At 61.5% G+C, this 22,614-nt stretch overlaps 1 protein-coding gene across 1 annotated transcript; it reads right to left on the bottom strand.

Annotated features, from left to right (window-relative positions):
* Positions 1-7,726: 7,726 nt before the first annotated feature.
* TNS4 (tensin 4) lies at positions 7,727-19,722 on the bottom strand. The gene is made up of 12 exons (XM_075522944.1): positions 19,212-19,722; positions 14,675-15,119; positions 14,033-14,463; positions 13,063-13,149; positions 12,378-12,497; positions 11,998-12,090; positions 11,578-11,655; positions 11,051-11,122; positions 9,668-9,836; positions 9,073-9,141; positions 8,781-8,807; positions 7,727-8,217 (listed from the first exon to the last, which is right to left on the bottom strand). The coding sequence occupies exons 1-12, from the start codon at positions 19,720-19,722 to the stop codon at positions 8,088-8,090; spliced, it is 2,232 nt and encodes a 743-aa protein (XP_075379059.1). The 3' UTR covers positions 7,727-8,087.
* Positions 19,723-22,614: the final 2,892 nt, after the last annotated feature.

The raw sequence follows: 22,614 nt of genomic DNA, 5'->3' as shown, positions 1-22,614 counted from the left end.
CCGCGGGGTCCCTGGCACGCGCCAGCGGCACCTCCATCCCACATGGACGCTTGCTTGGACGGACGCTGCCCCGGCGCCGGTGTCGGGCTGCCCCGGTGGAGCGGGTGGAGAGCACCCACCGTGCTGCCGCCCCTCGGTGCTGCTCCCGCAGCTGCCGCTGCCCGCCTGCCCCGGGGCGTCCCCCCGGCTTTCGCCCCGGCCCCTCCGTGCTGCGGCGTGGCCGGGGGACCTGGAGCCCGGTGGCTGCGGCAGAGGCTCGACCGCTGCCCCGGCCCAGCCCGGCCCCGCAGGCGGCCACGGACACGCCGGCGCCTCGTGGGGTGCCGCGGTGGCACCCCTGCCCGCAGTGCCTTGCCGTCCACGCCAGACCTCTGCGTGCGGCAGCAGGAGAAGTGCCTCGTCCTGCCCTCGGCGGCAGCAGGAGGCTGCCCAGGCAAGGACTGGGGGGGCCTGGAGAGACCCCCCCCGCCTGGGGCCCCCCCTGCCTCCACCTCACCCAAAGCACGGGCGTGCGATGGGCATCGCAGCCGCACAGAGCAATAAGAGACCTTCCCCCTCCCCACTGCAGCCTCCCGTCCCGGGAACCGCCTGCCCCACGGCCTGGGAACCGCCTGCCCCACAGCCCGGGTACTGCCTGCCCCACGGCCCAGCCCCGTCCCGCTCCCTGTGCAGGGACAAAGCTGGCGGCCGCAGCGTTTTCCTCCCGTCCGTCCTGTCCCCCCTGCCCCGTCCCCAGCGCGAGGCGGGTCGGGGACCCCCGGGCATGCAGGGGTCCAAGGGGAGGGTCGGGGGATGAGGGGCGCCCAGGAAGCGGCTCCCAGCAGGAAGGGCTTCTTTTGTTTTCTTTTTTTCTTCCCCAAAGATTTTTAATATTTAAAAAATGTCGTTGGTGGGATCTTAAAACCGAGCGTGTGGCCCCTGAGGCTGAAATCCTCCATCTCCGCAGAACGGGGCACCGCCGGCGACGGTTTCTGTCTTCTCTTCTTCCAACTTGGCCAACGTGACAAAACCGGGATGAATTTCTGGAACGTCTCAGTGACGGGATCTGCAGATTTCGCCAGCACAAAGTTCTCAGCTGAGAAATTGTCACTATTTTTGTAGCTATTTTTTTTCTTTTTTTTTTTCTTTTAAGCTGGGCTGGAAATTTTTCACCTAAATGTCTTTTAGGTGAGAAATGGCTGTGCTGGCTGCCATGGCAAGTGTGCCAAAGACAGAGGGGATTTTGCCGATCCCCCCCCAACCCACGCCCTGGCTCCATGGCCACACTGGGAGGTTTTGGTTTTCTGTGTGGATTTGCCCCGTCCACGCCGGTGGGTGCCAAGGCCCCGATGGGAACGAAATGTTTCAGTTTTAGTGAAACACCCTTCTGCCCCCCCGGTCCCCAGCAGCTCCCTGGCACGGCACGGCACGGCACGGCACGGCACGGCACGGCACGGCAGCTCCCCGGCACCGCTGGGGACGTCCCCGCGTGTCTCGGTGGGGGTGCGGGTGGGGACGGGGATTGGCAAGCGCCGCCATCCTGCTGGCCAGGGCTGGCTGGACGGCAAGGACGGAGCGAGCTGGGACGGGCTCAGCATTGCAGCTCATCGGCACGGCTTTGCCTGGCTTCTCGTCCGGGTGACGGTGTCTCCGTGTCACGGCCCGTGTCCCCAGGCGCACGTGTCCCGGCGTGGCCCCAGCACCTTCCACTGCGTGTCCCGCGGGGCTGTGCCTGCCCCTGCCCCTCTGCAAACCGCCGTCCCCGGCAGGGTCCTGCGGAGCTGTCGAACCACCGGCTGCATCCCTGCTCGGTGCCTCGCCGGGCTCCTGCCGAAATCCGCTGCCTGCCCTGGCACCCCGCCGGATCCGCTGCCTGCACTCGCGCCCTGCCGGATCCCCTGTCTGCCCCAGCGCCCGCCCGCCCGCCCGCGCGTGGCCCCGCTCGGAGGAGGCTGCCCGAAACTCTAACCCGAGTCGACTTGCCAGGACGGTGGTGGGCGAGGATGGGGGTCCCTGCCCCTGCCGGAGCCCTCGGCCCCCCAGTGCCGCCGCGCAAAGGATGGGCTTCCCGGGGCGCGGGGAGGTGCCGCTGGGGACCACGGCCGGTCACGGTGCCGGTCCCGTGCGGCCGCGCCGGCAGCACCGCGGTGGGGTGCAGGGTGCAGCGGCAGCCCCAGCCCGCTGGCCTCGGCCACCCGGACCCTCCCCGCGTGCAGCCAGGGCAGTGCCGGCAGATCCGGCGGGGCCTCTCCTGGTTTTGGGGTGGCCGGCGAGCGGCCGGGCCGGGCCGGGGATGCCAGCGCTTGCGAGGGCGCGTTCTGTGTCCAGCTCAGAGGGCTCCAGCGTTTTGTATCGTCTCTCCTGTAGTTTAAGGCTGTATTTACACACGATCATATACCAGCGTAAGGCTCCCCAACCCCAGCGGCGTTTTTCCACGCCGATGTGATTTCTGTCAGTTCCTCCTGGGCCAAGCCCGTCCCTTCGGACTCCCGTGTAGCACCCACCCTCTTTTACAGTAAACTTGAACCTTTGTATCGTCAAAAAGAAAAAAAAAAGGTAATTACTGTATTTAATTTTCCCTCTTATTGAACGTGTTTCTATCGAGTGTATTTTATCTTTGCATTGCTTTAAAGAAAAGGAGGGGGGGAAGCGAAGCGGAGGAGGAGCCAGGGGTCTGCGGGGATCCCACCCAGCTGGGCGCCGGGTTCCTGCAGTGCCAGCGCGTGCCGTATGGAAACTCGCCCCTTCCAAACAGGCCAAATTAAAGCAGAGACTGCCCGCAACCTCGGCACCCTCCCGCCGCTGTCTCGAGCCCTGGCAGAGGGTGGAGGAGCGGCACTTGCAGCCCCCCCCCCCCCCCGGGAGGTTCACCCGCTGGGCTGTGCTGCCAGCCTGCCCCGGCTCCAGAGCCCCCGCAAACCCCGTCCCCAGGGACCGCCGGCGGGACCAGCCCTGGCTTCTCGGCCCTGGGAAGTGCCGGTGCTGGCGGCGGGAGCAGAGCGTGCCAGAGCCGGCCGGCGCTCCAGGACGAGGGGTTCGAGGTGCGCACCCACGAAAGCCTGGCTGGGGACTGTTTGCTGTAGCTACGGGGGCAGGCGGCCGAGCGGCTGTGGACGGCTCCGGCTCTGAGCCGCCAGCAAAAATATTTGACGCTTTCTTTCCGCCTGCTGCCGGGGATGGGCACTGGGGAGAGCAGCGTGGCTGCAGCGGCTGCCGGCGGGGCGAGCGGGGAGGGGTCCTCGGTGGCAGCGAGGGACATTGCCCGGGAGCACCCGCAGGTCCCTGCTCCCCAGGAGCTCCCCTGCTCCCCTCCCCGAGCTCCCCCGGGTGCGGCTTGGCGCAGGCTGGGCCCTGGGCTGCTCCTCACAGCCACCGGGCAGGGACCCCCTTTGGCCACCTCCAAAGGCACCTGCGTGCCCTTCGCCAGGGGCCGCGGGCACGGCCAGCTGCGGAGCGGGCTAAGGGTGGCTGGGGCGGGGGGGGGGCCGGGGAGGGCGGGGGGCTGGATTGCGGCAGCTTGGAAGCGGAAAAAATGCCTGAGCTGAGAGCGTCTGGTTTGTAGATCCCGGGACGGGGCTGCGGGAGCGGGGCCAGCGCCTGCCTGCGCTCGGCAGCATCTGCAGGGCTCGGGGGCCGGCGCTGGGCATCCCACCGGTGTGGGGACAGGCTCAGCTGCGCTGTCCCTGCCCGGGCACCTGGTGCCCCCCAGCCTGGGGGACGCCGCACTGGGTTTGGGGTTCAGTAGCCTTGAAAACCCGGGCACCCACAAAGCCTCGGGAAGAGCTACGCCGAGCAGGGATGGGGCGGGAAGCGAATGATTTTGTGCCTCCTTGCGAGTCCCAGCTCAGCCTCCGCTCGCTGCCGCTGCGAGGGCAGGGAGGGTCGTCGCTGCTGGCCCCGCACAGCGGCACAGAGCAGCGGCGCAGAGCAGCGGTGGGGCCCGGAGACGGCGGCAGGCTGGGATGAGACGCTGGACGGGCTTCAAAGTTCAGAGGAGGACAGGGACAGGCACTGGCTCGTGCCAGGGCGACGTGCTCGTGGCCAGGCAGCGCCGCCGGCCTCGCAGAGCCGCAGCCCGCGGCACGTGTGCGCGTGCATGCCGGTGCTGGTACGCACCGAGCATCACCAGCTCTGCTCAGTGTTTTGGGAGGGTGTCGGGGGACCGGCAGCTGGGAGATGCCCAGGCGTGGGAATGCCGGTGGCCGTACGCCTCCCGGCTGCCTGGCGCTCCTGGCCACGGCTCGGCTTTCTCACGGTGTTCGCAGCAAACGCGCTCAGCGGGGCAGCTGGGAGGCAGCGTCGCCTGCGGTCACGTCGCAGGAGGACCCCGGGTCTCTGGCATCGTGGCTCCTGGGCTGGAGGTGTCCTCCAGGGCCGGTGCCAGCCCGATGCTCCTGTTACTGGAGCTGCGCGGCCGATGGTGCTCGGGGTTGTGCAAACACCCCGGAGGAGCTGGGCCCGAAGGCAGCCGTCTGCAGCCAATGTAGACAAGCGCAGTAATTTGCTGGCGCAGCAGATCAGCAGCCGGACCAGGGAAGACGCCAGCTCTCCTGGAGCCCGGCCCAGCGCCCCAGCCCCGCATCGACGGCTGCCCAGGGCTGGGGCTACCCGGGCTCTCCTTCAGGGCCCCCCCTCCGGCTGCCCCCAGCCCTGGAGGCTGCGGGGGCACCGGGCCGGACTCGGGAACCGATTTGGCTGGAGAAAAACGTGTGTGCGTGCGTGTGCATTTGGCAGAGCTGCTGCTGGGCTGCCGGGAGCGCGGGGGCTGGTGCCACGGGGCCTGGGGGTCATTTGCCCTTTCCCGTGACGCTTGCAGAACGGGGGCACCGGCCTCCCCCCGGCTCCCCCAGCTCCCCCCCCCGCCGCTGCTCCTCCCTGCCGGCCGAGGGAGGGCTGCGGCCCTTTCCCTTTTCTGGAGGTCACCAGAGAGCCGGGGACAGGAGGCAACCGAACCCCCCCGCACCCTCCACGTGTCCGGAAGCGCTGCCGGCCGGGACGGGCAGGGCTGTGCTGGGCGGCGGTGGCAGGACCCCGCTGTGTCGGGATGGGGAGGCAGGCGGTGATGCTGACCCCGGCAGTGTCCGCTGGCAGGTCTGGGTCCCAGGTGAGCCGGTCCACGTCTCATCGGGGAGCGAAGCTCTGCACGCTCTCCACCTCGACAGCCGGCAGCTCCCCGTCCCCTGTGCAGGGCAAGGACGTGTCTGTGCAGAAACCCCTGTGGCCACCACGCTGCTGCCCGCCCCGCTGCCACCAGGGCTTTGAGTGTCACCCACATAAGCGCACGTGTGTCCGTGCACCCACATGCATGGTGGGTGGTCACCGGTGTGATCCGTGGCCCCGTCACCAGGGTCAGCCCGGCCACACGCCGCAGCGTTGGTGGCTTTTGGGGTCTTGCTGCGGGTGGGGACGTGGGGCAGCACCCGTTGGTGGCAGAGGCTGCTGGGAACAAACCTGCGAGCCCGGCCAGGACAGGGGCTGGGTTTGTTACAAAATGGCTGGAACCGGACCCAGGAACCAAAACCAAGAGCTGCGCTTCCAGGAAGCCTGGGACAAACTTTGGAAGCCACGAGGAGCTCAGAGAATTGTTTGTTTTTTTCCTGAATCCAGGTGGTTTTGGCTGAACTGTCCCCGTGGTGTCTGGGCCCGTGCTCCAGCTACGCTGGGCTGGAAAAGGGCTTTCAATGAACTAAAAATTCCACGTGCGGAATACGGCGCTTGGCGATGGGCCCGCTCCCGTCCCAAAGGGGTCCCAAAGCGGGGAAAAGCAGCCATCACCCCATTCCCCAGCAGATGAACCCTCCCGGTTGCGGCTGGAGTTCTGCAAAAGGGAGCTGGATTTGACGACGCAGGGGAGCGGCGTGCAGCGGGCTCGGGGGGCGGCAGCGCGATCCCCCCCAAAGCGCGGTTTCAGCCAAAGCCTTTGCACGTTCATATTCCCTTTGTGCTTATTGCTGCTGTCCTGAACAGCATCGCGATGAACACGACGGAGCGAAGCGGCGCCGGTTCGCGGGCCGCACAGCCTGTGGGGTCCCTGGGCCGGGGTCCCTGGGCCGGGGTCCCTGGGCCGGCGCAGCGCTAATTAAGTGTTGGTTAATGAAAACAGCTCCGCGCGCACCGGCGGCTCTGCCCTTACTTATGGCTCCCAGCAGAGGGGCAGGGCGCAGGCAGGGGCAGGCAGGGCGCAGGCAGGGGCAGGCAGAGTGCAGGCAGGGTGCAGGGTGCAGGCAGGGGCAGGCAGGGGCAGGCAGGGTGCAGGCAGGGTGCAGGGCGCAGGCAGGGGCAGGCAGGGGCAGGCAGGGCGCAGGCAGGGCGCAGGCAGGGGCAGGCAGGGCGCAGGCAGGGGCAGGCAGGGGCAGGCAGGGCGCAGGCAGGGCGCAGGCAGGGGCAGGCAGGGGCAGGCAGGGCGCAGGCAGGGCGCAGGCAGGGGCAGGCAGGGCGCAGGCAGGGGCAGGCAGGGAGCAGGCAGGGCGCAGGCAGGGCACAGGCAGGGTACAGGCAGGGCGCAGGCAGGGGCAGGCAGGGGCAGGCAGGGGCAGGCAGGGGCAGGCAGGGCTGGCCGGTGTGGTGCTGGGGCCCCTTGCCGGCTGCAGCGCGCACTGCAGCGGGCCGCATCCTGCGCAGCCCGCGGGGGGCCGGGGGTGCCCGCGGGGCCGGGGGTCCCGGGGACGCACAAGGCCGGGGCGCTGGGGCTGAGCCGCCTTCCCCGGGGCCTCGGCGCCGGAGCGTTGCGGCACGCGGGGCCGGCCCGGGCGCGCGGAGCCCGGGGGTCGCAGCCTGGGTGCTGGGTTTCGGCCGAGCAGAGCTTAGGGCAGCCAGACCGGGGGCACAGAGCCGTCAGTTGCTCGTCCCGGAGCCGGTGCTCCCCCCGCCCCCCGCGGTAACTCCCAAATCTGTTTTTCTCGTTGCCCAAGAGCTGCTGCAGCCGGATGCCGTTTCACAGCCTGGCTGGGGGAGAGCGACTTTTTCTTTATGTGCGACGCATGCATACGCTCGGCAGTTTAAGAGAGCAGAGCAACGTGTTTCAGCTGCTAACATCTCCGCAGCGTTTGTGGCGAGATAAACGATCCACCGCTTTATTGAAAATACCCCTAAGCAGGGTTTGTTAGCGCGGGGTCCAAAATTAAAACACTGTCGAGACACCAGGTAAGCGGTGCCGAGGGAGACGGCCGTATGGCGGCCTCAGAGCCGCCCTGCTCCTCCCTGAGATTACAGCAAGAGCTGAATCTTCAGCTGGTGTAAATCACGGCGGCACTGATTTTCACGAGGCTGCGCCAATTTACGTCATCTGAGGATCTGGCCCAAATTCATGCAAGTCATTTCCAAAAACCCAACGTTTTACTGTCAGGAAAATGTCAACATTTCTTTCTCAGCTTGCCGCGATGCCTGGAGGTTGAGCTAGCCTGTAACCCCGCTTCGCAAAAAAGGGCAGGAGAATTCACCAGCACCAGGCAAAAATACGCGGCCTTTCGATGCTTCTGGCCCTTTGAGGGAAGCGGGATTTCTCAGCAGGGCTTGGTGATTTTATATGCTTTGATTTGCAAAACTGCCTCCTGATGCTGGTCTGTCGTCAGGGGGGTGAGTCCCCCCTTGCCTGCGCCAGGCCTCCCCTCCTGCGGCACGGGGGGGCCGTTAGGGCCGAGTCCCCGAACGTGGGAGCTCAGCTCCACCGAACGCGCCTCAGCTTGGACACCCCGAGTGCAGGCAGCCCCCGCTGCCGGTAGCAATCTCAGCCAGAGTATCGCAGTCCTCCAGAGAAAAGCGACTGGTGCACGCCGCGTGAGGGAGGCGGCAGTTCTGTACGGTGAGCGCAGCTCCCGGCCCGCAGCTCCGCTCCCGGCCCGGCACGGCTCCCCGTGGGCAGCCGTCCCGTGCTGGCCACCGCGGCGAGCCCTGCCACGCCATGCCCTGCAGAGGGTCTCAGAGGAACATCTCATCCCACCAGAGCATAAAATCTTTAACTGAGGCTCTTGACGCGATGGTACGTAACAAAAAAATATAAATATGAGCTGTTGCCAAGATGCAACCCAGAAGCAGGAAAAGGTGAGCAGCAGAAGCTCGGCAGCACGTGGGCAGCTGCCAGCCCTGAGCTGTCCTGGGGTTTCTGTCCTCTACGAGCCCGGCAGGAGCTTGCACAGAAGGTCGATGACGAGCGACGCTGGCTGCACGGTGTCGTACTCTGCAAACAGGTGACAGAGGTTCTCCGAATCTGTCTGGCTTTTGGCCACAAACCCAAAGATCCTTTGAAAAAGGAGAGAGAGCCTTATGTAGTTTGCATCCAGGAATCCAAAGGAATACGCTTAAACTAGCCCCGGCCACAAAGCAAAATCCCAGTTCCAGCAATTGCACCTTGGCCCGCTCCCCAATCACGTTTGCTTGGAAGCAAAACAGCCGGGAGAAGTGTTTCTGGCAAGGCTTCCCCAGCTGTGAAAAGTTTCTTGAACGCAAGGTAGAGCCAGATATAAACTCACTTCCTGAGCCCAGAGCAAGCCAGTCACTGGGAAGGCTGACGGATTTGGACGGGGCCTTTCTACACGAGGGGATGCGGAGAACTGGGCTTAGCCAAGCTTCTCATCAAACCCTACAGAGCAAAACCCCCCCACAAAGCTTCACCCATCTGCCCGCATCTCATCGTGCCACCACGTTAGCTTTTGTTGCACCCCCTCTTCATTTTTAAGCTTTGATTCTTCGCTGCTCCGCGAAGCTTTGCAATGCACCCGCTGGAGGGGCGAGGCTGGGCCAAAGCAGCGTCTCCCCCCAGGCTTCCGCGCTTCGGCTGCGGGAGGTCCCTGCGCAGGGCTTACCTTGAGGACTTGCAGTACTTCTGCCACCTGAGGGAAGAACAGAATTGGATTTGCTCAGAAGAGCGATACTTAACTCATTCCATCAGCCGCAAAGTCAAGGTTTATATTTAGCTAAACCCAGCGTGTTAAGCCCGGGGCAGGGGCTGCACAGCCGGTGGTTGGGATTTGGGATTTTAAGCGGTGCAGAGACGGGAGCAGCGGAGCCGCGCTGGGAACCGCGGGGCAGCGAGCACCGCGCGGCAGCTCCGACCGGCACGGACGCCCTTATCCCGCAGAGCAGCCGATAACTCACTTTCTGTTCTCAGGATCCATCCCGCAAAACCTGATGGCAGCCAAGGGGTAGTGTCGCCGGAAAAACACCCTGCCGGGGGAAGGGGGAGAGCGTGGCGTTAGAGGAGGAAAGCACCCGGGCAGAGCTGGTGGGAGAAACAGGCATTTGCAAATTCAAGCCCTTCTCAAACTGTTGGGGCTGCTGGGAGCGGGGGGTATGGGGGACGTGGGGTGTGGGGGTCCCGCTCCCCGGGGCCGGCCCTGAGCTGGCAGCTGGCAAAGCGCAGGCAGCTCTTGGGTTCAGGCGGCTCCTGCCTCCCACTCCTGAGCTGCTGCCCCTAGCTCCATGTACGGAGCATCGTGCCCTGTGCTGTAAACAGAAGGGATCGAGTCCATCCCTGGACTGCAGCGTGGATTTGTCCTAGCAGGCCAGTTTTCCTTGACGTGCTGCGGATCAGCGCGTTGGCAGGCTGAGAGGCAAGGAGAGAGCTGTGCGGTCACGGGCGAGCCGCGTTTCCGCGGCCACTTAGCTCTCCCCTGCAGCTCGCCGCCGGTGAGCCCTCGGCCGCGGCAGCAGCCCGGCAGCCCCGTCCCGACCTTCCCCAGGCGGCTCTTACTTCCTCTGGATGTCCGTCAGCGTCACTCCCTGCTCGGTGACTCTGAAGTGCACGAGGGTGGGCGTGGGCAGTGTTTCCAGCTCGAAGGTGGAGGAGATGGCTTTCTGGATGGCCGGGGCTCCCGTGAGCGTCTCCATGTTCACCGAGTTGAGGTACAAGACGTTGCACACTGCAAGGACAGCACAGAGCCCGGCTCAGCGCGGGGCCAGCGTCGTGCCGGCATCTCGCTGCGCTGGGCGTGCGCGGCGCTGAGCACGGCGGTGCCGGTCCAGGGCCTGGTCCCAGGCATCGTCCTGCACAACCGGGCACACGTACGTGGGTCAGATTTGTTTTGATGAAAATTAAAGATTTGGTGACTCAGAAATTCTTCACAAATTTATTTTGGTTTACTTTAATTCTTTGCACTAATTGTTTTAAAAGTCAAAGTATTTAATTTCCGGTTTCTAAATGTCAGATTTGGGGTTTTTTTCTGTTTATTACATATTTCCTTTAATGAAAAGCAGAAGTCCCCCAAGCCAACTAACGGCTGAAGGCCAACCTAAAACATGACATTTCAGGCTGATTGAGCTGTTTAAAGGGCTGTTCTGGGTCAAACTAAACTTTTCAGCTTGCCAACTAATTTTTCAGAATTTCCAGCAAAACAAAGCGGTTCCCGACTCCCCTGACTGCGCCGTGACCCATCCGCGTGGTCCCCTGTCCGTTGCTCTCCGCTCTCACCTGGAGCCCACCCACCGCCGCACCCAGGCTGGGGGCACCGGGGCGCAGAAGAGAAGCAAAGACCCTTCCCCGTCCTGCTGTGCAGTGTCCACGCACCGCCCGTAAGGTCCCTCAGCAATTTAACCAGCCCCCAACCGCCCCATCCCTCTCCTAGAAACCCCAGATGTTCAGTGCCCATCAGTTCAATACCCTGGTTGAGGCCGATGGGGAGAGAGGCTTAAAAATCAGGGGCTATTTAAAATTGTGGGGATTGTGGGTCTGTTATCAGCCTTGGGACCTCAAGAACTCTCTTTTCAAACTTTAGTTCACTGCTGTGAGGACAAAAAGTCTCCTTCCTTCAAAAATATCAGGTTCCCTTGCAGGCCCACGATCTGAGGACGTGAAGAAAACCCGCAGGCGTCTCCAACGTGGTGACAAAGCCAGGAGGGGGACGTTGCACCGGCACCCCCAGATGCACTGGGGTGAGCTGCTGTTCTGCACGGGCCCAAAGACAGCGCCGGCTTTTCCGCTTCTGCCGTGCGTGGCGTCGGAATGGATGACATAAAAAAATAGAGCCCTGTGGCTGACACGTAAGGACCAAAGCCCAAAGCGTGGGTGCACGCCCAGAGTTCCAGCTATTGGAAACGCGACTGTCCCCTGGCGACAGCAGCCTGCTCCTTTCCTCACCGGCAGTTTTCTTCGGCAGGGACAGCGCGGATTCAGGAGCGCAGTCAGGGCCGTCTTCTCCGTCAGCCAGATCTGCACAAACGACAAGCGGGAGCGCTGATGTCCACGGGTCGGGCTGCTCTGGGTCACCACTTTGCATTGGGTGAAATTCCTTCTCTCACAAGAGGCCCAAAGGCCCAGGACCACTTAAATTTGCAGGGGTTTAGAGCAGTAATTAATTTCAGTGTCCTCCATCTCCCTCTCCTGGCTCCATTCATCTCTGACCTCCCCGCTCCTCCTTTCCTTGCCCACCCTCAGTGGTTCCCTGCTGCTTTGCTGACCACCCTCCACCCCAGCAGAAGCAAGTCACCACCGTCGCGTACCCGAGTCGGCTCCTGCGGGTCCCTGCTCCACCTACAGCCAGGGCAATCAGCCCCGCTGCCCGGGCACCCGGGCGGCTCAGCCCCCTCCCCGCTGCAGGACCGTGCCCATCTCCCAGAGGGGCAGGAGGGACCGCTCGGAGCATCTCCGCTGCCCGCGGCACCTACCTCGGGCGGGGATGCTCAGCTTGCAGGGCAGTGCCAGCGGGGTGATGGCGTGCTGATACACAAAGGCAGAGAGGCTCCCTGCGACACAGAACCGCGAGTCAGGGGGGCCCTGGCGCCTGAAACCTCCCACCCCTGCGCCGCTGGCCCCCCAGCAGTGTCCCCGGGACCTCGGAAGGAGGGAAGGGGAGGGCTAAGCCGGACTGCCTGGGGCCTCGCAGCGGGTTTTCCAACCCCCACCCCATGTTCTTTTGGAGACTGCTACCACGGTCTCACCGGCAGAGAAGTGCGGGCAGGAGCCAGGGGCTGGAGGGCCCCCAGGCCAGCACGCTCACTGCAGGGTCCTGGCCGGTGCTTCGAGGGGCTTTTGGAAACAGCTCCTGGGGCTGCCAGGGCTGCTGCGGGTGCTGGCACCGTCCTTACCGAAATACAGCTCCTCGCTGGCTCCTTTCAAGTGCACCCCTTTGGCAGACGACTCGATGAGGAAGTGCCGGATGAGGTCACTGCTCTCATCGCCTGCAAGCGGGATCGAAGACAGCGTCAGCACCGGCACGGCCGCCATTGTTTCGCCCCTGCCCTCCCCTGCCCGCCCCGGGGCCCCGTCCCAGGGCACCCACCGGAGCTTCTGCTCTGCGTGGCGAGCGCGGTGCCAGCCCCCCGTGCATGGGGACGGGCACGCGCAGACCCCGCTGCCAGCGTCACTCGCACAACCAGAGCCCTGTGGCTTCTCAGCTTGCTTTAGTTTGACTGGTTCCAGTTAAATCCCCGAAGCAAACCCCACCTTTCCGAGCGAGTCCCTGTACCTGTCTGGCTGCCGGACGGAGAGACGGGAACCTTCATCGCCAGTCCGAAAGACCCCCGGTACGACGTGCTGTCCCGCACAACGAACGTGCCTGGCTCCTTGTCCTTCAGCAGCTGGATTGCTGTCAAAGCACAGGCAGAGGCTCAGCCAAGCAAAACAGGTGGAACCTCCCCGCGTTGCGTTTCGCGTCCGGCTGATGCTCTCGCGGGGAGTCGTTCCTCGCCAGCAGCGAGAAAACATCAGGAGCGTTTGCTGAGGACGCGCACGTCCCTCGTGCGGGTACCGACTGCAGCGGCCCTGCAGACTGGGGGGCCCTGGCTCGGCCCCATGGGTGCCTGCAGTCCCCGGGACAGGGTCAGCCCCTGCCCGGCCATGCTGAGTCCCAGCACAGTCGGAGGCGGGCGAAGCTTTTCTGGACCTGAGGAGGGGACGGAGGGGCCATGGCACAGCCCGTGTTTCTGAGCCTTCCCCCTAGACCCGTGAGCGGGTCTCTCCACGCCCATCAACCCCCAGTATACTTTGAATTGCCATCGCTGAGTCCCCACAGGACCTCAGCACAGGCAAGAGCTGGACCGAGGTGCTGCGGGGAGGCAAACTCCAGCCTGGGGAAGAGGCAGCGGCCCTGCAGACCCACAGGGAGCAAGTCTGAGATGGGGTTATCCCGGCGGAGACACTCACTGCCTTACCTTGGTCCCTGGTTATGTTCGGCTTGAACCAGTATTTCGACGTGTCCATCACAAACTTCATGGTTGGCTGTCCAGCCCTGAGGGGACCTGCAAGAGACATTACGGCGTCAAGGCCAGCGTGGGACCTGACAGACCTTCGCAGCAGACATCACTGCGCAGGACGGAGCCCTAGCAAAGACATTTCCCTTTCAGGCTGGCCAGAGTTGAAGTGTTTTTTCAATCCTTTTGACCAGAGCTTCCTCCCTAGTCCTCAGAATAATTCATTCTTCACATAATTATCTCTCTTGGCAGGCTGCGATGGAGCGCAGAAAGGCAGCACGTGGAATCCCTCAGCAGTGCCAGTCTGCCCGACCCTGCCCGAGTCCCCTGGACCATGGGGATTTACACCAGCTGAGGATCTGACCCGCAAAACCCTCCTGCTATTCCCATAAGCATCCCAATTAAAACCTTCTGCCCCGAGAGCTGCCTCCGCTAATCCCCTCCAGAGAACAACAGCCCTATTGTTTACCCTTGAATGAGGGACCTTAGGAACTCTGGTATCTTTAGATGTCCTCCAGAGCAGACTGGAACCCTAACCCCTCCTCCCCACCCATTCTGGGCCCACAAAGAAGTATGAAATGACCGAATTATGGTTCTCATTCTCAGGTGCTATAAATACGTGTATCTGCATCTCCTTGAGGGGACCAGAGCATTTCTGCCTGCTGAGCACGCGCCCCAGGACCCTGGTGGGCAAAACACCACGGCTAATGCAGGGTCATCAGCAAAGAGCTGGAGACCACCGCAGAGCCCTGCAACCCTGGGGAGATACACGGAGATCTCTAGCTCCAGCAAGGGCCTCCTGTCCTTCAGGTCTGCAACCCCCAGATAACCCAGAGTAGAAACCAGCGTTTGCTCCCCCTTTCCTGGCAGCTGTGGGGCTCTACAGCTCCCTCCAGCCCCAGCCCTGCCCTGTGGCGGGGAGGTGACTTACCCTCCGAGAGGCAGGAGAGCGCTGGTGCCGACAGCGCGTTGTTCAGGCCACCGAGCCTCGAGGCCGGGCTGCAGCTGGGAGGGGGGCTCTGCTTGACAGAGGCTGGGGGGGCTTTGGCCAGCCTGGAAGATGCATCTCCTTGTTCCAGGCACCCGTTCACCAGCAGCACCGGGATGTCGGCTGCGGAGTTGAGGATGGAGGGGGGGCAGCTGCTGGCCTGTCCCTTCTGGGACAGGGAGGTGTTGGCTGCGGTGGAGCAGGCTGCCCCGGGCTGGTGGGGACTCAGGCCAAAAGCTTCCCCAGAGTGAGATGCGATGCTTGGGGAAGGTGGGCAGGGGCTGCCCAGGGAGCTGGCAGGGGACGGGCAGTCGGCGGAGCGGCAGGCAGCGGGGTGAGCATCCGAGTCGTCGTTGTGGAGCGAGTGGGTGCTGCTGCAAGAGGGAGACAGAGAGCAGAAGGAGATCAGCGGGGTCGTTCGGCCGGGATGGGATGCACAGCCCACCCAGAGACTGCGCCGGCCCTGCCGGGCATTGATTCCCGGCCTGAGGAAGGCGGTGTTGGACAACAGGGCTGGGGGTAACTGCCCTGTGCCCCTTCCATTCCCATCACCAGCCCAAGACTGGGACACAAGGTGGCATTTACCTTCCAAGGATGTAACTGGTGTCCGAGCCGGGGCTCGTGGAGAGCTGGGAGACCCAGCTGCTCCTCTGCAGGGCCCTCACCACATGCACGGGCTTCAGCAGGTTGTCAAAGCCCGGGGAGGTGCCGAGAGCCCTGGGGCCGTAGGAGATGCTGTCCGTCTGGCCAGCCGCGCACCGCTGGGGGATGGCGATGCACTCGGATGCTTTGCTGCAGGTCCGGGAGGCAGCGCAGCTCGGGGCGGCCGAGCCGGGGCTCGCAGGTCCAGGTGGGCTCGAGAAAACCACGCTGCCGCTGGTGCTGTAGTTGCCTCTGAGTCCCCCTTTTTGGGGCAGGAAGCCGTTGCCCTGGGGGGACCTCGAGAACGGCACGCCCGAAGGGCTGGGGGAGCCCTGCAGCAGCTCGGGACACGTGGCTCTGCCTGGCGTCATCTCTATGTATTTAATGTCTGGAGGAGGAAAGAGGAGGTCGTTACCAATTCAGCGTTCGAGTCAGGTTCGTTAGCTAAGCTCTGTGGGGGACATGCATCTCTGTTCTTGCTATTCATTTTGGCTCCAGTTTACATGGCCTGCAGGGCTGCTGGGCCCAGGGGAGGACCCCTGGGCTCTGCAAGGAGACCCCCACGGCCCGACGCTGGCCTTCGTTAAGACCCTACGAGGGCCGATTTCTTCGCAGACACCAAGTCACGGTGACCCACCCAAGTGCAGGCAGGCTCCCAGGCAAGAGGGGTTACATGCAGTCACGTCTGACTGCACAGATCCCCCTCGCCAGCATCGCACAGCCAGTGCTTGCTGAGACCTGCAGCGAGAGGCGGGTGTTTCCTCCAGCAGCCGCTCTGTTTGTACCTGACTCAAGAGAAAAGCATCTGGCTGCTCCCCCCAGGGATGACATCAGGCTCGGAGGGTGCCCGTGGCAGCGGGCACGTGGCCCTGCACGCCCTCTGAGCTGGCTGGGCGGAGGAGCGGGGGACGTCACCTGGCCCCCAGGCACCGCCGGACACCCACACCATCCGCACCGTGGCTGTGGGGCGGGAGGCAGAGGGAAGCCGTGCGGGACAAGGGCAGTTGCAAGGCTCCAGGTGTCGGCTATGGCACCAGGCGTGCCAGCAGCAAGAACGCAGCCCAGGGCAGGGGCTGGCTGCCCTCCCTTCCCTCCTCCCATCCTGTACAAATCTCTTTAGAGAAATAATTTCCAAGGCAGTTTCTGTGCCCGTGCCCTGCTGCGTGTTTCTTCCTGCTCTTCCATTCATGCTTGGGGCAGCAGGACATCTCCTAGCCCCTCTGCTTGCCCTTATGTGTAAGGTAACACATCTGACGGAGCATGGCTTGCTCCACGACCTTCAGTGAAGCCTCACAGCCAGGGCAAGGGGACGCCTGGCTCCCAGGTGCCCGATGCACGTCAGTCACTGGGTTCCTTGAACAAGCCCATAATTTCTAGCTGAGCTAGAAGGTGCCTTTTAGCAAGAGACACTCAGACTTGATTTAAGGGCTTGCAGCGATGGCCAATTCTTCACCTCCCCAGGGAAGCTGTTCCAGTGGTTAATCACTTCACTGCTAGAAGCATGTGCCTCCTTCTAGTCTGAACGTGCCCAGCTTTGTTTTCAAGCTCCTGGTTCTTGCCCTGCCATGGAGTTTAGGAAAGTTCCCCTTCTTAAAGGTGTTTCTTGGAGAGGGAAACACTTTTTTGCCGCAGCAATGAAAAACTGCTCTTCACAGCCCTGAGCTCCCTGGCAGTTGATGTTACGTGCCTTGTCCCTGCCCTGGGACCTGCTGGCGAGGGTAGCTGGCCAGGGCAGAGCGGCTGACTCCAGACTGCCAAGCGCTGCAGACCCTGTTTACTGCAAGGAGCAACCAGACCTCCGGGGCATAAAGCTTGATGAGCAGGAAAAGCACAAGTCTGTACAAAAGTTACTCTCTGAGCCCCTTTTCTCTATGCCGGTCCCAGCGCGGGATTGGATCGGCACGGCCAGCGGAGAGCCGCCGAGGAGGCGCCGGGTAAGCCAGAAGGGCTGGTCCCCAGCGGGGACGCAGCTGGACCACGCACGGGGAAGGAGCCAGAACCACAGCCTTCCCCCTCCACACCCCGACTGCCACTGGCAGCCAGCAGCAGCTCCTCCAAAGCCCGTCCTCGGAAAGGCTCCGGAGCCACGTGGTTCTGGTATCGGCGTGCAAACCCTTACAGCAAGCTCTCGGCCAGATGCTTTTTGTCAATGTCTCCCTCAAAAGGGGAAAAGAAATGAGGTTTTTAATTGTCCTTTAAAGAAATAACTGAAAAGCACCCTGGGCTAACGAGGCCCTTTGCTTCCTACTTTTCTGCCTTTGCTCTTGCTTATCAGGTGTGGTTAAACCTCAAATATTTGCTCAAGACCTTGGCAAGCTTTTCAGCACCGAGGAGTGGCAAAAGTTCTGCAAACAGGGAGCCCAGCTGTCACGCAAGCTGAGACGCTCTCCTCTTCTCCAGGACCAAGCAAGTACCAGAGGGGGTTAGCGCCTGTCACGACTGCGTCTCCCATTGCTACGGCATCCGTTATGTTAAAAGCCTCCTCCTGGCTCCCACTAGACAAGAACAAGCCCCGCTCGTGGACTCTGGGCACCATCAGTCTCCTGCCAGCCCACACATCAACCGACCGTGCTTGCAGGGAACTTACAGCTTAGGCAGAAAGGGGGGGTGTGGAAGTTACGCAGAAAGCGCAATGGGGCCCCGTGCAGCGCTCCCCTGCACGGCCAGGGGAGGAGAAGGAGGCAGGAGCCCGAGGGGAGCGTTTCCCCGGGGCCAGCTGGCGTGGGACGGGAGCAGCGGTGCGTGCACAGGTCGCACGGCTGCAGCAGGAGGAGGTGGGTGAACAGGGATGCCGTGCAGCAGTAGGAAGTTTGCGTAAAAAATGAGAGCTGTTAAAAGAAAATGAAAGCTGAAGTGAGGCTTTTCCCACTGAATTCAGGGCCAGACTTCCAGATGTTCAGTTCCACACTTGGAGCCAGATTTTCAAAACCACTAGCACGCTACCTGCTGAGCTGCTCGGGACGCCAGCCCTCGAGCGATGCCTCAATGCCTCCAAACACTAGTCTGAGGAGCCAAGAGCTGAACTCCCACTTTGTGACAGCACTTTATCTGCAAGGCCACCCCCTCCCATCCCAGCAGGAAGCAGGGATGCCGTCTGCTCCGGAATCGCCCAAGCCCCGCAGCGTGCTCGCACCGCTCCGGCCCCTGCGCTCCCCGACTCCGGCTTAGCTGCTTCCCCGTGGCAGCATCGGGACCCTCACGCCTGCAGGGCTGCAGCTCGGTGCAGACACGCACCTCGTCCTCCTCCAACCCCGCGTTCCTCATGCGGTCGTTTGCGTGAGGGCTCAGGGAGAACAGAATTTTTTTCATGCCTTTAACATCCTCTCATTTGACCTTCCTCTGGAAAGAGGCCTAGGGACAGATTTTCAAGGTATTTCCGTGTCTGAAGACACGGAGAGGCAATAAGGCTTTTCAGAAGCAGCGAGAGTGTATCTTTAGGCACCTAAACACATCACAGAGCTGTCCTTCAGCGCACCAGAACGCTCGCAGCAGCCTGCACCACGCTGTCTGCTTGCGTTGCCCTGCGCACAGTGTGCTGAGCATCTAACACCCTGCAGAAGAGCCACAGGCAAGAGTGCCTGGATCAGAAGCAGCGCACGCAGCACAGCTTTGGATTGCAGGGATGACAGAGAAGTGTTGCAAAAGGGTTCGCGTATGGCACCCAGGCACGAGAGCAGAAAGAGGGGGTTGGTATGTGCTGCTGATGTTCTGCCTCGTGTATGCCAGGTATGCCGCTGGAGGAGCGCACAAGCCCTGGAAAAAGAATTTCCCTGGCAAAATGATTGGGAACATTTAAATGGGATGGTTGTGTAAGGATCAGTACCTTAGCCCAAGGCTTTAGAAATCTGGCTTCGAGTCCTTGTGCTTCCACAGGTCAAGTATGACCCTGGGAAAGGCTCCACTGCCCTTTGGTAGAACTGGGGCTCCGCTGCGGGGGTAAGCACGCTCCAGACGTTGCATCCAGAGGTCAGTGCCTGTCCCTAGTCACTGATGGGAATAACTTGGCTTAGGCATTTTCTGAGAGCTACAAGTCTCATTCCTAATGAGAAATGTTTTCTCCAAACCCAGGGAAACAAACATCAGGTTGAATTAATGCTGTTCTCCCTGTTTTCTTTTGGATCTTGTTGAGCTAGCGGGACACGAGACATTTCAAAAGTGGCCAGACCAGGGCCACCTAAGCACATGAGTTAGGCGGAGAGCCTGGATACACGATCTGTTCTCCCGCTCCTTTATATGAAGCCCTGATGTCAGCAGACAGTATCCCACGCTGATCCCGCTGGGGATGGCGGGCGATGTCACCGATGCCCGTTTCCAGCCCTGCGCAGGAGCACAGGACCTCATCCCGCCCGCAGCAGAGGAGGCTGGGGCTGGTATGTGGCCAGCCTCTCCGCCCTGGACTTTCGCTCTGCTTCTTGCAAATAGTTTTCACTAAGTCTGAGCCGCGCTGGCTCCACTGCATGACCAGCACCTTTTGCCTCACCTATTGCCTCTGGATCTTGTGTCTTGGTGGCAGCAGCGTCACCCTGACAAGCAGGTTGGTCCCCATCCTTCACCGGCTTGAACATGAGCGGCTGAAAGGTCGGATCGATTTCTAGGATCAGCTGGTTGAGACTCTCTATTGATATGTCCAAGGTAGGAGACACCAGGTGAGCCTCAGGATCCGTGCCGGTGTCTTCCTCTGCCTTTGGCTGACACGGGGCAGTTGGTCTCTCCAAGGAGAGATCCTGCTGCCCCTTCCCCTGGGCGTGAGCAGCCGCATGCTCAAACACGGGGTGGGCTCGGTACAGCCCTCCACTGGGAAGCAGGCGTGCGTTGGCGTGCACCATCGCGGAGGGGTCAGCCCAGCCCTCCCTTGAGTAGTAGGCATACTTCATCGGCAGCGCGGAGCAGCCCGGATACCCCGCCGGGTGCAAGCTCTTGCTTTCCTCCTGTGAGGAAACACACACGGTCTGTCCAACACGCAACACATGGTTTTGTATGACCTGTGACATGGTTTGGTTTTCCGATTTGATGCCTTAGAGTCCAAGGGAAACCTCCTCCTCCTCGCCTGCCTTTCTTCACCAGCGACCTCAGACCCCTTCTTCAATCCAGCGTCTCAAGCGGAAGAAGAATCTAAGGAATGCAGAGAGAGGAGCGGTTACACAGGCATGCCCAGGGCAGGAGCAGACTTCAGCGGAAAAGTCTATAAAAACGGGGATTTGGAGTGCAAAGCTGGAATTCAGCTCATAAGAAAACAAGTCCTCCTGTATTGCTTTTCCACCCCCCTCCAGCCGCTGCTGCCGGTGCCGCAGTGCATTTGGGCAAGTGCAAGGAGGATTAATTCGCAACGGCTTTTCAGGATTCAAAGGCCTAAAAACGACATTCTGCTTTATTTGCACAGTGCTTATTTTTTTGGTTAAGAACGAAACGAAATATCAGTCTAACAACTTTTCCATGGGATCCTGACGTTTGGAAGCCGTTTGGGGAGGCAATGGTAGACAGCGAGCCCAGAGCCACGCAGGGTAGGCTTGCAGTGGGCCAGAGGGACGGAGCAGCCTGCCAGAGCAATGTTCTGCGAGTGGGTGTACATTTAATCTGAGGGTTTATTTTGCTGGTACAACGTGAGCTGAGCCCTGGAAGCCTGTGTACGTGGCTGCTTTCTCAGTCAAGGCTCTGCTCTAGGAATCTGATTGCAATTTTGAATTGCTCTCTGGCTTCGCTTTAAATAGAAAGTATTTTTGAATTCGCCATTAAAAAAACCCCACGGCAGAAGGTCGGCTTCCCTTGGGGGGTTCTGGGCAAAGGGTCTCAGGACACCATTTGGAGGTGGGGAAGTCGTCCCACCGCATCAGAACAAGTGGGGTCCCCCCCCGCTGCTCTCCCTCGTGCTCGTCTGCACCCCGGCACCGCAGGAGCTGCCATTCGGCAAAACTCACTGCCACCAAACGCACCCGGGGAACCTCACTCATTTCATAGAATCATAGAACCGTTTAGGTTGGAAAAGACCTTTAAGGTCATCAGGCCCAACCGTTAACCCAGCACTGCCAAGTCCACCACTGCACCATGTCCCTGAGCACCACATCTGCACGGCTTTCAAATACCTCCAGGGATGGGGACTCCACCACTGCCCTGGGCAGCCTGTGCCAGCGCTGGACAACCCTTTTGGTGAAGAAATTTTTCTAATATCCAGTCTAAACCTCCCCTGGTGCAACTTGAGGCCATTTCCTCTCGTCCCATCACTTGTTACCTGGGAGAAGAGACCGACCCCACCTCTCTACCCCCTCCTTTCAGGCAGCTGTAGAGAGCGATGAGGTCTCCCCTCAGCCTCCTCTTCTCCAGGCTGAACAACCCCAGTTCCCTCAGCCGCTCCCCATCAGCCTTGGGCTCCAGACCCTTCCCCAGCTCCGTTGCCCTTCTCTGGACACGCTCCAGCCCCTCCATGTCTCTCCTGGAGTGAGGGGCCCAACACTGAACACAGCATTCGAGGTGCGGCCTCACCAGTGCCGAGTGCAGGGGACGATCACTGCCCTGGTCCTGCTGGCCACACTATTCCTGATACAAGCCAGGATGCTGTTGGCCTTCTTGGCCACCCGCTCATATTCATGCCAGCTCATATTCAGCCGGCTGTCGACCAGCGCTCCCAGGTCCTTCTCTGCCTGGCATCTTTCCAGCCACTCTTCCCCACGCCTGTAGCGTTGCATGGGGTTGCTGTGGCCCAAGTGCAGGACCTGGCACTTGGCCTTGTTGAACCCCATACAATTGACCTCGGCCCATCCATCCAGCCTGTCCAGGTCCCTCTGCAGAGCCTTCCTCCCCTCCAGCAGATCAACACTCCCGCACAACTTGGTGTCATCTGCAAACTGACTGAGGGTGCACTCGATCCCCTCGTCCAGATCACTGATAAAGATGTTAAACAGAACTGGCCCCAGTACTGAGCCCTGGCGACACCGCTTGTGACTGGCTGCCAACTGGAGTAAACTCCATTCACAACTTTTTGGGCCCGGCCGTCCAGCCAGTTCTTTACCCAGCGAAGGGTACGCCCGTCCAAGCCATGAGCAGCCAGTTTCTCCAGGAGAATGCTGTGGGAAACCGTGTCAAAGGCTTTACTGAAGTCTAGACAGACAACATCCACAGCCTTTCCCTCATCCACTAAGCGGGTCACCTTGCCGTAGAAGATCAGGTTGGTCAAGCAGGACCTGCCTTTCATGTACCCATGCTGGCTGGGCCCCATCACCTGGTTGTCCTGTACGTGCCACGTGACGGCACTCAAGATGATCTGCTCCGTAACCTTCCCCGGCACCGAGGTCAGGCTGACAGGCCTGTAGCTCCCCGCATCCTCCTTCCGGCCCTTCTTGTAGACGGGTGTCACATTTGCCAGCCTCCAGTCCACTGGGACCTCCCCGGTGAGCCAGGACTGCTGATAACGGATGGAAAGGGGCTTGGTGAGCACTTCCCCCAGCTCCCTCAGTACCCTTGGGTGGATCCCATCCGGCCCCACAGACTTGTGAGTGTCTGCGTGGTGTAGCAGGTCCCTAACCATCTCCCCCTGGATTATGGGGGCTTCATTCTGCTCCCGTCCCTGTCTTCCAGCTCAGGGGCTGGGTACCCCGAGAACAACTGGTCTGACTGTTAAAGACTGAGGCAAAGAAGGCATTGAGTACCTCAGCCTTTTTCTCAGCCTTGGTCACCGTGTTCTCCCCCACGTCCAATAAAGGATGGAGATTCTCCTTAGCCCTCCTTTTGTTGCTAATGTATCTATAGTACATTTTTTATTGTCTTTTACGGCAGTAGCCAGATCAAGTTCTAGCTGGGCTTTGGCCCTTCTAATTTTCTCCCTGCATAGCCTCACGACATCCTTGTAGTCCTCCTGAGTTGCCTGCCCCTTCTTCCAAAGGTCATAAACT

This window comes from Mycteria americana, chromosome 22 (assembly GCF_035582795.1).
Source record: "Mycteria americana isolate JAX WOST 10 ecotype Jacksonville Zoo and Gardens chromosome 22, USCA_MyAme_1.0, whole genome shotgun sequence".
In the NCBI taxonomy this organism is placed as follows: domain Eukaryota; kingdom Metazoa; phylum Chordata; class Aves; order Ciconiiformes; family Ciconiidae; genus Mycteria; species Mycteria americana.
This window is presented reverse-complemented; position numbering and strand designations above follow the sequence as displayed.